The sequence below is a fragment of the Protomyctophum parallelum genome (assembly GCF_964188405.1).
Source record: "Protomyctophum parallelum genome assembly, chromosome: 10".
Taxonomy (NCBI): Eukaryota; Metazoa; Chordata; class Actinopteri; order Myctophiformes; family Myctophidae; genus Protomyctophum; species Protomyctophum parallelum.
In genome coordinates, this window is record NC_139704.1 from 52,838,580 (window position 1) to 52,853,868 (window position 15,289).

Here is a 15,289-nt window from a genome sequence, read left to right on the forward strand (position 1 = left end):
GAGGTTTCCACTGGACACACACTGGTCTGATAAACCCATTCTGACCTGAGATCAGATTCTAAAAATGTCAGTCGTTCTTCGATTTTTCAGAAAATAGCAGACCTACAAGCTCGTAGCGCGCCACTCGGTGGCGCGCTATGAGCTTGTAGATCTGCTATTTTTCAATAGCTAAAGCATAACATGATGCTAACGGTTCCCGTTCAGAATGGGTTAACCAATCAAAACGCTCCATCGTTTTCCTCGTGTCTCCCAAACGGACCGCTCAGATCACACGATGTCATAGTCAGCCAATCACAATCTCTTATCAGTCACCTCCATCAGCCAATGGGAACGTCGCGTTGCGTCGGCTCGTCTCAAACCAATGAAGTACCCGACACAGCGATGACATCACTCAACGTCGATGATGTCACAGGGGCCGGCCAATCGGAAGCTGAAAAATTTGGCGATTAAAGATTTGGGTTTAACGTCCCCGCCGCCGCGTCGACGGACCAATCACGTCGCAGCGTTGCGCGGCGACGTCATCAAAGGGCGATGTCGTAGAGACGTCCCACGCGGGCCAGCCAATCGCTGAGAGCCTGGCGCACGCGAGCGTCCGTCACGTGACAGGTCAGCTGACTCAGGCAGGGGAACAGGATTGGCTGCAGCGACAGGAAGCAGGAGTCTGACATCATCAGGATGTGGTTGAGTACCGTGAGGACCATGCTGGTCCACGCCTGTAATAGATTACATCATATATTACATACTAGATTACTGTAATATATTACATCATATTACTGTAATAGATTACATAATAGAGTACTGTAATATATTACATCATAGATTACTGTGATGGATTACATCATATTACTGTCTCGTCGTCATGAAAGGGGGCGGGGCTGCGACATTACACCAGAGGGCGAGGTCATCGCGAGGTCAGGGCGAGGTCAGAGGTCAAACAACAGAGCTTCTTAATGCGGCACGGTCGAGAAGCAGGAGTTAAAATAATATTAATCTGGTGTCAGAGAGGTCAAAGGTCAGATGTAAAGTTGCTGGCCAGCTCCATATATGGAGATCTAAGGGTGGACGTGGGGGGGGGGGAGGGGGGGGTCACTGTTTGTCACATTATGCTGTGGGACTGGGGATGTGCGCGCGCGCACACACACACACACACACACACACACACACACACACACACACACACACACACACACACACACACACACACACACACACACACATTAACCCATTCTGACCGGGAACCCATTTTGGTGTTAGCATCATGCTATTCTTTAGCTATTTAAAAATAGCAGACCTACAAGCTCGTAGCGCGCTACGAGCTTGTAGGTCTGCTATAAAAATCGAAGAACGACTGACATCTCAGGTCAGAATGGGTTAATCACACATACACACACACACACACACACACACCTGTATGTGAGCCTGCGTGTCTCTCAGGGAGATGTTGTGGCTGACGTGGCTAGCGGGTCGGCGCAGTAGCTCCGGTCCGGCGCTCACAGAGTGTCTGAGAGGAGGTCCGCTCACGCCCTCTAGCAGCACCTAGAGGACAGAGGAGGAACAACCACACTATTATAGTTATATTTGTGGCCATGGGATGGTAGCTGGGGCTATGGGATGGTAGCTGGGGCTATGGGATGGTAGCTGGGGCCATGGGATGGTAGCTGGGGCTATGGGATGGTAGCTGGGGCCATGGGATGGTAGCTGGGGCTATGGGATGGTAGCTGGGGCTATGGGATGGTAGCTGGGGCCATGGGATGGTAGCTGGGGCCATGGGATGGTAGCTGGGGGCTATGGGATGGTAGCTGGGGCTATGGGATGGTAGCTGGGGCTATGGGATGGTAGCTGGGGCTATGGGATGGTAGCTGGGGGCTATGGGATGGTAGCTGGGGCTATGGGATGGTAGCTGGGGCTATGGGATGGTAGCTGGGGCCATGGGATGGTAGCTGGGGCTATGGGATGGTAGCTGGGGCCATGGGATCGTAGCTGGGGCTATGGAATGGTAGCTGGGGGCTATGGGATGGTAGCTGGGGGCTATGGGATGGTAGCTGGGGCTATGGGATGGTAGCTGGGGCCATGGGATGGTAGCTGGGGCCATGGGATGGTAGCTGGGGGCTATGGGATGGTAGCTGGGGCTATGGGATGGTAGCTGGGGCTATGGGATGGTAGCTGGGGGCTATGGGATGGTAGCTGGGGCTATGGGATGGTAGCTGGGGCTATGGGATGGTAGCTGGGGCTATGGGATGGTAGCTGGGGCTATGGGATGGTAGCTGGGGCCATGGGATGGTAGCTGGGGCCATGGGATGGTAGCTGGGGGCTATGGGATGGTAGCTGGGGCTATGGGATGGTAGCTGGGGCTATGGGATGGTAGCTGGGGCCATGGGATGGTAGCTGGGGCTATGGGATGGTAGCTGGGGCTATGGGATGGTAGCTGGGGCTATGGGATGGTAGCTGGGGCTATGGGATGGTAGCTGGGGGCTATGGGATGGTAGCTGGGGCCATGGGATGGTAGCTGGGGCCATGGGATGGTAGCTGGGGGCTATGGGATGGTAGCTGGGGCTATGGGATGGTAGCTGGGGCCATGGGATGGTAGCTGGGGCCATGGGATGGTAGCTGGGGCTATGGGAAAGATATCGTGTATGGAACAGAGATACGGGATCAGATTACTGAACTAAAGCAAGAGAAGAACTAAAACAATTCCAACATTTTATATTCTGTATGATCTGAGCTTTACCACTAACTGCTCTGTTTCTACCACTAACTGCTCTGTTTCTACCACTAACTGCTCTGTTTCTACCACTAACTGCTCTGTTTCTACCACTAACTGCTCTGTTTCTACCACTAACTGCTCTTACAACATTGACAAATGATATATTCTCTTACTTTGACAAAGAATATTTTATTGTTAGTCTAGTTTTAGTCGACAAAATGTCATAAGATTTTAGTCGACTAAATCTACAGGTGATTTAGTCGACTAAAATGTATTTTGGCGGGTCTTGATGCCGTCATAATGACTGTTTTTACACTTGCTGAAAATAGCTGATCTACAAGCTCACAACACGTCGCGCTGCGCCGCGTTGCGAGCTTGTAGATCGGCTATTTTCAGCATGCAACCAAGTGTAAAATGACTTGTACTGGATCTCTTGTCCACTAGTCCCTTCCTAACATGTTAGTCTAGTTTTTATCTGTCGATGAAATTGTCAGTATAATTAGTCTTAGTTTTAGTCACCATTGATAGTTTTCATTTAGTTTCCATGTGGTTTTCGTCAGTGGAAAAAAAGTAGTCGACGAACATTTTTAGTTTTAGTTTTAGTCGAGGAAAACAACAATGCTTAACTGGTGCTATGTTTATCCCATTTTGGTGTCAGCATCATGTTATGCTTTAGCTATTGAAAAATAGCAGATCTACAAGATCATATCGCGCCACCGAGTGGCGCGATACGAGCTTGTAGGTCTGCTATTTTTGAAAAATCGAAGAGCGACTGACATTTTTATAGAATCTGATCTCAGGTCAGAATGGGTTCATCAGACCAGTGTGTGTCCGGCGGAAACCTCGTATGAATCTGATCTCAGGTCAGAATGGGTTATTTGACGAGGCTACGCTGCAGCCACCGTTGATTGACCCACCTGGGGCCTCTGCAGGGGCCGGTGCTGCTGGGGGTCAGAGGAGGAGGAGGAGGAGGAGGAGGGCGCCCCCTGGTGGCGGTGGCAGCCCTGCTCCTTCATGTAGAGGTTGATGTGTTTCTGGGGAGGGGGAGCAGCGGCAGTGGGAGGGGTCTTCCTGCGCTGCCTGTAGTCAGCCACCAGGCGGCTCAGCGAGCGCTCCGTGGCCCCTCCCATGCTGTACAGACGGTTCCCCGCGCTCTCCCACCACTCCCTGCGCCGCCCGCCCCCCCCAGGACCCGGAGCACATCTACTTCCTGTTCCTGATCTACTTCCTGTTCCACTTCCTGGTGCACTGCAGAGAGACAGAGAGAGAACATTTAGAGCCGAGACCAGATTCTACAAATGTAGCGATGCCTGTGGAGCGACGCTCCCAGCCTGTGGAGCGACGCTCCCAGCCTGTGGAGCGACGCTCCCAGCCTGTGGAGAGACGCTCCCAGCCTGTGGAGCGACGCTCCCAGCCTGTGGAGCGACGCTCCCAGCCTGTGGAGCGACGCTCCCAGCCTGTGGAGCGATGTGCTCCCAGCCTGTGGAGCGACGCTCCCAGCCTGTGGAGCGACGCTCCCAGCCTGTGGAGCGATGACGCTCCCAGCCTGTGGAGCGATGTGCTCCCAGCCTGTGGAGCGATGACGCTCCCAGCCTGTGGAGCGATGACGCTCCCAGCCTGTGGAGCGACGCTCCCAGCCTGTGGAGCGACGCTCCCAGTCTGTGGAGCGGTGACGCTCCCAGCCTGTGGAGCGACGCTCCCAGCCTGTGGAGAGACGCTCCCAGCCTGTGGAGCGATGACGCTCCCAGCCTGTGGAGCGACGCTCCCAGCCTGTGGAGAGACGCTCCCAGCCTGTGGAGCGACGCTCCCAGCCTGTGGAGCGATGCTCCCAGCCTGTGGAGCGATGACGCTCCCAGCCTGTGGAGCGATGCTCCCAGCCTGTGGAGAGACGCTCCCAGCCTGTGGAGCGATGACGCTCCCAGCCTGTGGAGCGACGCTCCCAGCCTGTGGAGCGATGACGCTCCCAGCCTGTGGAGCGACGCTCCCAGCCTGTGGAGCGACGCTCCCAGCCTGTGGAGCGATGACGCTCCCAGCCTGTGGAGCGATGAACCTCCCAGCCTGTGGAGCGATGTGCTCCCAGCCTGTGGAGCGATGACGCTCCCAGCCTGTGGAGCGATGACGCTCCCAGCCTGTGGAGAGACGCTCCCAGCCTGTGGAGCGACGCTCCCAGCCTGTGGAGCGACGCTCCCAGCCTGTGGAGCGATGACGCTCCCAGCCTGTGGAGCGATGCTCCCAGCCTGTGGAGAGACGCTCCCAGCCTGTGGAGCGACGCTCCCAGCCTGTGGAGCGATGCTCCCAGCCTGTGGAGCGATGACGCTCCCAGCCTGTGGAGAGACGCTCCCAGCCTGTGGAGCGACGCTCCCAGCCTTTGGAGCGACGCTCCCAGCCTGTGGAGCGATGACGCTCCCAGCCTGTGGAGCGACGCTCCCAGCCTGTGGAGCGACGCTCCCAGCCTGTGGAGCGATGACGCTCCCAGCCTGTGGAGCGATGAACCTCCCAGCCTGTGGAGCGATGAACCTCCCAGCCTGTGGAGCGATGTGCTCCCAGCCTGTGGAGCGATGACGCTCCCAGCCTGTGGAGCGACGCTCCCAGCCTGTGGAGCGACGCTCCCAGCCTGTGGAGCGATGCTCCCAGCCTGTGGAGCGATGACGCTCCCAGCCTCTGGAGCGATGACGCTCCCAGCCTGATTGACAGCCCATCCATCCACACAGAAAAGTCCTATCTGATTGACAGCCCATCCATTTAGGTTTAGGTTTATTTATTTTGCATGTAGTACAAAAAATAGACAATAACAATAAGAACAAAACAATAAGAACAAAAATACAACGCAAGGAAGGGAAGAAGCCAGCTGTCTTATTTGCAATCCTTTCCTGTAGGAAGAGGTCATTAAGTTTAAAAGTTCATAAAGAACAGTACAAAAGGCTGCACAAAAAACGAAAATAAACAATACAACAACAAACACACAAAAGAAAATATAACGCATCAAAGTAAAACATGTAATCTACAGAGAGGAAGAAATAAGATATTTCTTAAAGGCGCAGTGAAACGGAAATGGTGAACAACATGAAAATGGTGTTTCAACATGAAACACCGGTCTGAAGTTTCTGAACCAATCAGAGCGTCGCATCCCTTCAGGCGATGGGACGGTAGCTAGGGACGGTAGCTATGCTAGGCGCAACAGGTGGTGTTGTTTGTTTATAAATCATATGGTCGGCCAGCACAACCAGTTTACTGTTATGTGGCTTATTTCTTCCATATAATGTTTTCAGATACATATTCTAGCGTGATGATTAAGTTGAAAGCGAGTAATACACTGTCTGGATGTTATCTGGAATGGAAATAAAAACGGAGTATTCTGTAATCAGTAGCAGCTGTGATGGACGGACGCGCAAATATGGGAAATTAAACGGGTGAGCTTCATTGTTATTGGCTTTTATCGATGTGTATCTCTACACGTCATCACGCAGCACATTTTCGTTTTAATAAATAAATAATGCAATCGTTTTTATGGACCTTTGATATAAAAACACACAGAAATGAGAATTTTCACATTTTTTTGGCATCCATTGTTAGGTATGCCCATATAATGACCACGGATATGGTCTAAAAGTGTGAAAACCGTCTTTTTCATTTCACTACACCTTTAAGTTCCATAGATGAGGGCCTCTAAATGTGATGAAAGATTGATGTTTGGAAGTGCGACAATAGGGTAATTCAAAATGATCTCTTTGCCTTGTGGGGTAGGAGTGAATGTCAGAAGTAACACGGAAGAAATTGTGAAAAGAAGACGGAATGTCTTGTATGCATTCTTTTAATTTAAACATAAATAAACGTTTACTTTGTCAATGGGTAATAGTGAGTATTTAATAAAGAGCGGGGCAGACGGCTCATACCGATTTGAATGTGAAATCATTCTCAGAAACCTTTTTTGAATGATCAGTCATTTAGTGAGATGTGATGAGTATGTAGCAGCCCAGACAATATTACAGTAATTAATATGAGGGAAAATTAAGCTATAATAGAGTGTTAAATGACATGAAGGAAGAACAAAAGGGCAAATTGTTCTCAATATACCAAAGCATCTTCATAGACTTCATACATACAGTATCAATATGTTGTTTCCAATTTAAATGTTCGTCTATAATGACACCCAAGAATTTAGTATGGGGAACCTGGCAAATGTCAGAGCCATTGATTACAATTCTAGGTTTTTCCATCCACACAGAAAAGTCCTATCTGATTGACGGCCCATACATCCACACAGAAAATAAAAGAACTGATTGATTGATCGATCAATCAATCAATCTGATTGCATTAAACAACGTTAAACTCACATTATGTTTGGGTCAGTCTTCTAAATATAGAATCCACATGAGTGGCAGACACCGACCTGATCCCGGGGCCTGGAGGGGCCATCCCGGGGCCTGGAGGGGGAGTGTCCCGCCCTGGAGACTCTGAGGGCGTGGCCCTCGTTGACCCCTGACCCCTGGAGCCATCCTCTGAGGGTGTGGCCCGGGCGGAGGACGGAGTGGAGGCGTCTGATTGGTAGAGAGGCAGGAAGAACAGCTGGTCTCCTCTGGAGGGAACAATAGTTCAATTAGTTAATAGTTCCTCTGGAATGGAGGGTTTTTTTGTTTCGTTACCACGATCTGTGCAAGGATCGAGAATTCTCGAAGATAGAGCTAAAACTCTGCTTTGCCAAAGACGAGAGTTCTCGTCTATTAATCCAGAATTAATACTATTACTTTTCTGTCTTTACTGTATTTTAACTTCCCATAGCTAGGACGGGCGACTGTGGCTCAAGAGGTAGAGCAGGTCGTCCAATGATCCATGGGTCGGCGGTTCGAATCCCGGCTCCTCCTCCTCCTGTCTACATGTCGAAGTGTCCTTTGGGCAAAGACACTGAACCCCAAATTGCTCTCGATGTGCTGGTTGGTGCCTTGCATGGCTTCCGCCGCAATCGGTGTATGAATGTGTGTGTGAATGGGTGAATGTAATGCACAATCTATGTAAAGGTGTGTGAATGGGTGAATGTAATGCACAATCTATGTAAAGGTGTGTGAATGGGTGAATGTAATGCACAATCTATGTAAAGGTGTGTGAATGGGTGAACGTAATGCACAATCTATGTAAAGGTATGTGAATGGGTGAATGTAATGCACAATCTATGTAAAGGTGTGTGAATGGGTGAATGTAATGCACAATCTATGTAAAGGTGTGTGAATGGGTGAACGTAATGCACAATCTATGTAAAGGTGTGTGAATGGGTGAATGTAATGCACAATCTATGTAAAGGTGTGTGAATGGGTGAATGTAATGCACAGTCTATGTAAAGGTGTGTGAATGGGTGAATGTAATGCACAATCTATGTAAAGGTGTGTGAATGGGTGAATGTAATGCACAATCTATGTAAAGGTGTGTGAATGGGTGAATGTAATGCTATGTAATCTATGTAAAGGTGTGTGAATGGGTGAATGTAATGCACAGTCTCTGTAAAGCGCCTTGGATAAAGGCGCTATATAAATGCACCATTTAACATTTAGGAAGGCAACGCTTATGCATACACTATGTAGGGGTGGGACGATATGGATACCTCACAATACGATATATGTGACCAGATTTGACTGAGAGACTGCCATCACGCAAACTACAGCTTTTCACCAGAGAACAACCTTTCTTTTTATTTTTATTTCAAAATGAGTTTATAGCACAGGCAGACTCTTCACATACTAGAGCATGTCTGAAATAAGTGTCAGAGCTGAAATAGACATGCAAATATGAAATAAATGTTTAAACATGTAGCTATAGGTGTAATGTTAGAGTCCACAGAAGACATGTAAATATGACATAAATGCTTAAACATGTAGCTAGGTGTAATGCTAGAGTCCACAGAAGACATGTAAATATGAAATAAATTCTTAAACATGTAGCTATAGGTGTAATGCTAGAGTCCACAGAAGACATGTAAATATGAAATAAATGCTTAAACATGTAGCTATAGGTGTAATGTTAGAGTCCACAGAAGACATGTAAATATGAAATAAATGCTTAAACATGTAGCTAGGTGTAATGTTAGAGACCACAGAAGACATGTAAATATGACATAAATGATTAAACATGTAGCTATAGGTGTAATGTTAGAGTCCACAGAAGTGAACCTTTCAAGCCTGGTTTTTCAACTCGCTGTTTCTCTGCAAGACATTACTCTATAAGCCCATACTATGCTCGATAACAGGCTTGATAAGCCCAAAGCTTATCGATACCGGGTACTGGATAAGCCCAAAGCTTATCGATACCGGGTACTGGATAAGCCCAAAGCTTATCGATACCGGGTACTGGATAAGCCCAAAGCTTATCGATACCGGGTACTGGATAAGCCCAAAGCTTATCGATACCGGGTACTGGATAAGCCCAAAGCTTATCGATACCGGGTACTGGATAAGCCCAAAGCTTATCGATACCGGGTACTGGATAAGCCCAAAGCTTATTGATACCGGGTACTCCATAAGCCCAAAGCTTATTATCGTGGCCTTTCTTACTAAACAAATAAGGCCACTGTTGGTCGGGGTGGTGTTGCAGTCTATTGTTGCTGTATAACTCGCGTCGCCTCTCTTCTTTGTAGATTCAAATACTCACGGTGATCGGATTGTTTTGTCAGAACCAATCATATTTATTTCTCCGTCACGTAACATAAACTTGTATTCCAATAAAACAAAAAGAGCCTGTGAGCGCGGTCAACAAACTGTGACGCTTCCCCGTCTGTCACATTCTATCTCCCAGCAGGGAGTCACCTGTCTGTGGTCAGGTGTCTGTGTCACCTTCTATCTCCCAGCAGGGAGACACCTGTCTGTGGTCAGGTGTCTGTGTCACCTTCTATCTCCAGCAGGGAGTCACCTGTCTGTGGTCAGGTGTCTGTGTCACATTCTATCTCCCAGCAGGGAGTCACCTGTCTGTGGTCAGGTGTCTGTGTCACCTTCTATCTCCCAGCAGGGAGTCACCTGTCTGTGGTCAGGTGTCTGTGTCACATTCTATCTCACAGCAGGGAGTCACCTGTCTGTGTGTCACATTCTATCTCCCAGCAGGGAGTCACCTGTCTGTGGTCAGGTGTCTGTGTCACATTCTATCTCACAGCAGGGAGTCACCTGTCTGTGTGTCACATTCTATCTCCCAGCAGGGAGTCACCTGTCTGTGGTCAGGTGTCTGTGTCACATTCTATCTCCCAGCAGGGAGTCACCTGTCTGTGGTCAGATGTCTGTGTCACATTCTATCTCACAGCAGGGAGTCACCTGTCTGTGGTCAGGTGTCTGTGTCACATTCTATCTACCAGCAGGGAGTCACCTGTCTGTCGTCAGGTGTCTGTGTCACATTCTATCTCCCAGCAGGGAGTCACCTGTCTGTGTGTCACATTCTATCTCCCAGCAGGGAGTCACCTGTCTGTGTGTCACATTCTATCTCCCAGCAGGGAGTCACCTGTCTGTGTGTCACATTCTATCTCCCAGCAGGGAGTCACCTGTCTGTGTGTCACATTCTATCTCCCAGCAGGGAGTCACCTGTCTGTCGTCAGGTGTCCTGCACCTACATATCCTTTCTCCAAAGGGGAGGGGAAACCTCCATTCAGCGCGTCAAATTCATAGCATAATTATAATAATTAAATGTCCACATAATAATCATAAATTGAAAATGGCTCTAACACTTATTGATACCGGGTACTCGATAAGCTTGTTATCGGATTTTTTCGGGTATCGGGTATCGAGCTCCACCCCTAATCTGGACCTACCTGCTGGGGGGCGTGTCTTACCTGCTGGGGGCGTGTCTCACCTGCTGGGGGGCGTGTCTTACCTGCTGGGGGCGTGTCTCACCTGCTGGGGGGCGTGTCTCACCTGCTGGGGGGCGTGTCTCACCTGCTGGGGGGCGTGTCTCACCTGCTGGGGGGCGTGTCTCACCTGCTGGGGGGCGTGTCTCACCTGCTGGGGGGCGTGTCTCACCTGCTGGGGGGCGTGTCTCACCTGCTGGGGGGCGTGTCTCACCTGCTGGGGGGCGTGTCCTCCAGGTCCAGGTGCATCTGGACGTAGCTGCTGCAGAGGTCCATTAGGACCTTGTGGAGACGCCTGAGCAGCCAGGACCAGTCTGCCCCGCCCACCGGGACCACCGGGGTCCACCACGCCTGTCTGCTCTCTACTGCCCCCTGTCTGCGAGGAGGACTCACCTGGCACAGACAGACAGACAGACAGACAGACGCTGTGTTCATGACTTCAAATCAAATTTCGGATGCCAAGCTAACTTTTGCTAACTTGTGCTAAGCTACCGGACTAGCATTGTGCTAAGTTACCTGCCTAGCATTGTGCTAAGCTACCTGCCTAGCATTGTGCTAAGCCAGCTATAGCATTGTGCTAAGCTACCTGACTAGCATTGTGCCAAGCTACCTGACTAGCATTGTGCTAAGCCACCTGCCTAGCATTGTGCTAAGCCACCTGCCTAGCATTGTGCTAAGCTACCTGCCTAGCATTGTGCTAAGCTACCTGCCTAGCATTGTGCTAAGCTACCTGCCTAGCATTGTGCTAAGCTACCTGCCTAGCATTGTGCTAAGCTACCTGCCTAGCATTGTGCTAAGCTACCTGCCTAGCATTGTGCTAAGCTACCTGCCTAGCATTGTGCTAAGCTACCTGCCTAGCATTGTGCTAAGCTACCTGCCTAGCATTGTGCTAAGCTACCTGCCTAGCATTGTGCTAAGCTACCTGCCTAGCATTGTGCTAAGCTACCTGCCTAGCATTGTGCTAAGCTACCTGCCTAGCATTGTGCTAAGCTACCTGCCTAGCATTGTGCTAAGCTACCTGCCTAGCATTGTGCTAAGCTACCTGCCTAGCATTGTGCTAAACCAGCTAATTAGCATTGTGCTAAGCTACCTGCCTAGCATTGTGCTAAGCTACCTGCCTAGCATTGTGCTAAACCAGCTAATTAGCATTGTGCTAAGCTACCTGTGCCGTCTCCTCAAAGATATCTTCATCCTCGGAGGAAGCGGACGCCGGGTGGGAGGAGTCAGAACTACCAGCCTCGTCCTCGGAAATGATCTTCTTCACCTGATTGGTCAAAAACATTACAAAAAACACAATAATGCTAATTGTACCCAAAAGCATTTATTGGAATGTTTCCTGTGATTGGTTGGATTACAGGGTCAGAATAACCCAAGTAGACCAGAGACTAGATTCTACAAACGTCTTCTAAATCCTGACTATGTTTCTATATCCGTGGTTCTCAAGCTATTTCATGTCAAGGACCAACAGAATTAGCTGAAAACATGTTGTTCCAGGGACCCCCCATCTGAAAACATGTTGTTCCAGGGACCCCCATCTGAAAACATGTTGTTCCAGGGACCCCCCATCTGAAAACATGTTGTTCCAGGGACCCCCATCTGAAAACATGTTGTTCCAGGGACCCCCCATCTGAAAACATGTTGTTCCAGGGACCCCCATCTGAAAACATGTTGTTCCAGGGACCCCCATCTGAAAACATGTTGTTCCAGGGACCCCCATCTGAAAACATGTTGTTCCAGGGACCCCCCATCTGAAAACATGTTGTTCCAGGGACCCCCCATCTGAAAACATGTTGTTCCAGGGACCCCCATCTGAAAACATGTTGTTCCAGGGACCCCCATCTGAAAACATGTTGTTCCAGGGACCCCCATCTGAAAACATGTTGTTCCAGGGAGCCCCATCTGAAAACATGTTGTTCCAGGGAGCCCCATCTGAAAACATGTTGTTCCAGGGACCCCCATCTGAAAACATGTTGTTCCAGGGACCCCCATCTGAAAACATGTTGTTCCAGGGACCCCCATCTGAAAACATGTTGTTCCAGGGACCCCCATCTGAAAACATGTTGTTCCAGGGACCCCCATCTGAAAACATGTTGTTCCAGGGACCCCCATCTGAAAACATGTTGTTCCAGGGACCCCCATCTGAAAACATGTTGTTCCAGGGACCCCCCATCTGAAAACATGTTGTTCCAGGGACCCCCATCTGAAAACATGTTGTTCCAGGGACCCCCCATCTGAAAACATGTTGTTCCAGGGACCCCCATCTGAAAACATGTTGTTCCAGGGACCCCCCATCTGAAAACATGTTGTTCCAGGGACCCCCATCTGAAAACATGTTGTTCCAGGGACCCCCATCTGAAAACATGTTGTTCCAGGGACCCCCATCTGAAAACATGTTGTTCCAGGGACCCCCCATCTGAAAACATGTTGTTCCAGGGACCCCCCCATCTGAAAACATGTTGTTCCAGGGACCCCCATCTGAAAACATGTTGTTCCAGGGACCCCCCATCTGAAAACATGTTGTTCCAGGGACCCCCATCTGAAAACATGTTGTTCCAGGGACCCCCATCTGAAAACATGTTGTTCCAGGGACCCCCATCTGAAAACATGTTGTTCCAGGGACCCCCCATCTGAAAACATGTTGTTCCAGGGACCCCCATCTGAAAACATGTTGTTCCAGGGACCCCCATCTGAAAACATGTTGTTCCAGGGACCCCCCATCTGAAAACATGTTGTTCCAGGGACCCCCCATCTGAAAACATGTTGTTCCAGGGACCCCCATCTGAAAACATGTTGTTCCAGGGACCCCCATCTGAAAACATGTTGTTCCAGGGACCCCCCATCTGAAAACATGTTGTTCCAGGGACCCCCCATCTGAAAACATGTTGTTCCAGGGACCCCCATCTGAAAACATGTTGTTCCAGGGACCCCCATCTGAAAACATGTTGTTCCAGGGACCCCCCATCTGAAAACATGTTGTTCCAGGGACCCCCCCATCTGAAAACATCTGAAAACATGTTGTTCCAGGGACCCCCATCTGAAAACATGTTGTTCCAGGGACCCCCATCTGAAAACATGTTGTTCCAGGGACCCCCCATCTGAAAACATGTTGTTCCAGGGACCCCCCATCTGAAAACATGTTGTTCCAGGGACCCCCATCTGAAAACATGTTGTTCCAGGGACCCCCATCTGAAAACATGTTGTTCCAGGGACCCCCATCTGAAAACATGTTGTTCCAGGGACCCCCCATCTGAAAACATGTTGTTCCAGGGACCCCCATCTGAAAACATGTTGTTCCAGGGACCCCCATCTGAAAACATGTTGTTCCAGGGACCCCCCATCTGAAAATATGTTGTTCCAGGGACCCCCATCTGAAAATATGTTGTTCCAGGGACCCCCCAGGAGCAAAGGTTTTAGTTAAAAACGTTCACTATGAAAGAATAGATATTCAAAGATTTGCCTCACAATTCTCAAGATTTTGTTTAAAAAATAGCAGCTCTACAAGGTTAGGGTCAGGTTAGGGGTCAGGTAAGGAAAGCAAAGGTACTATGTTTACCCAGGGTAACTGGACTAAGGAAAGGAAAGGTACCATGTTTACCCAGGGTAACTGTACTAAGGAAAGTAAAGGTACTATGTTTACCCAGGGTAACTGGACTAAGGAAAGGAAAGGTACTATGTTTACCCAGGGTAACTGGACTAAGCAAAGGAAAGGTACTATGTTTACCCAGGGTAACTGGACTAAGGAAAGGAAAGGTACTATGTTTACCCAGGGTAACTGGACTAAGGAAAGGAAAGGTACTATGTTTACCCAGGGTAACTGGACTAAGGAAAGGAAAGGTACTATGTTTACCCAGGGTAACTGGACTAAGCAAAGGAAAGGTACTATGTTTACCCAGGGTAACTGGACTAAGGAAAGGAAAGGTACTATGTTTACCCAGGGTAACTGGACTAAGGAAAGGAAAGGTACTATGTTTACCCAGGGTAACTGGACTAAGGAAAGGAAAGGTACTATGTTTACCCAGGGTAACTGGACTAAGGAAAGGAAAGGTACTATGTTTACCCAGGGTAACTGGACTAAGGAAAGGAAAGGTACTATGTTTACCCAGGGTAACTGGACTAAGCTCAATAATTTAACTTGTTTACAGCCAGGCCCTGCTCATAGAACATTTCATGGTAGGGGTTCAATGCCTTGTCCAAGGGCACTTCTTCAGCGGTGGTAATTTTAACGTGCCGGTCCGGGGATACGAACTATAGCGACCTTTCCGATATCAAGACCGCTCCGCAAACCGTTCGGCCACCGCCAGGTTAGGGTCAGGGGTCAGGTTAGGGTCAGGGGTCAGGTACCTGCTGGGCGCTGAGGCCGTCCGTCTGGCTCAGCGTGGCGGTCAGCAGCGTCTGGAAGTAGAGGTTGAAGCTCATGGCCGACTGCCTGTAGAGGTTTGCCGCTCCGCACACGCCCGACACCTTCATCAGGAGATACTTCAGACCCGGACGGGTGTCGAAGTCACGCGCCGTCCTGCCCGGGGACAGAGGACAGAGGTTTAGACCACTGGAGGACAGAGGTTTAGACCACTGGAGGACAGAGGTTTAGACCACTGGAGGACAGAGGTTTAGACCACTGGAGGACAGAGGTTTAGACCACTGGAGGACAGAGGTTTAGACCACTGGGGGACAGAGGTTTAGACCACTGGGGGACAGAGGTTTAGACCACTGGGGGACAGAGGTTTAGACCACTGGGGGACAGAGGTTTAGACCACTGGGGGACAGAGGTTTAG

General features: G+C 49.7%; 1 protein-coding gene across 1 annotated transcript in view; it reads right to left on the reverse strand.

Moving 5' to 3' along the window:
- Positions 1–238: 238 nt before the first annotated feature.
- The window catches only part of LOC310865921 (brefeldin A-inhibited guanine nucleotide-exchange protein 3-like), a gene marked incomplete at its 5' end in the record, with an annotated part of 51,517 nt that continues 36,466 nt past the window's right edge, over positions 239–15,289 (reverse strand). Inside the window, 7 exons of the mRNA XM_083775122.1 lie at positions 239–713; positions 1,408–1,536; positions 3,622–3,952; positions 7,095–7,280; positions 10,732–10,910; positions 11,680–11,781; positions 14,859–15,030. Of these exons, the coding sequence (XP_083631248.1) occupies positions 522–713; positions 1,408–1,536; positions 3,622–3,952; positions 7,095–7,280; positions 10,732–10,910; positions 11,680–11,781; positions 14,859–15,030 (1,291 nt within the window). The 3' untranslated portion in view covers positions 239–521. The remainder of the gene's footprint in view (positions 714–1,407; positions 1,537–3,621; positions 3,953–7,094; positions 7,281–10,731; positions 10,911–11,679; positions 11,782–14,858; positions 15,031–15,289) is intronic.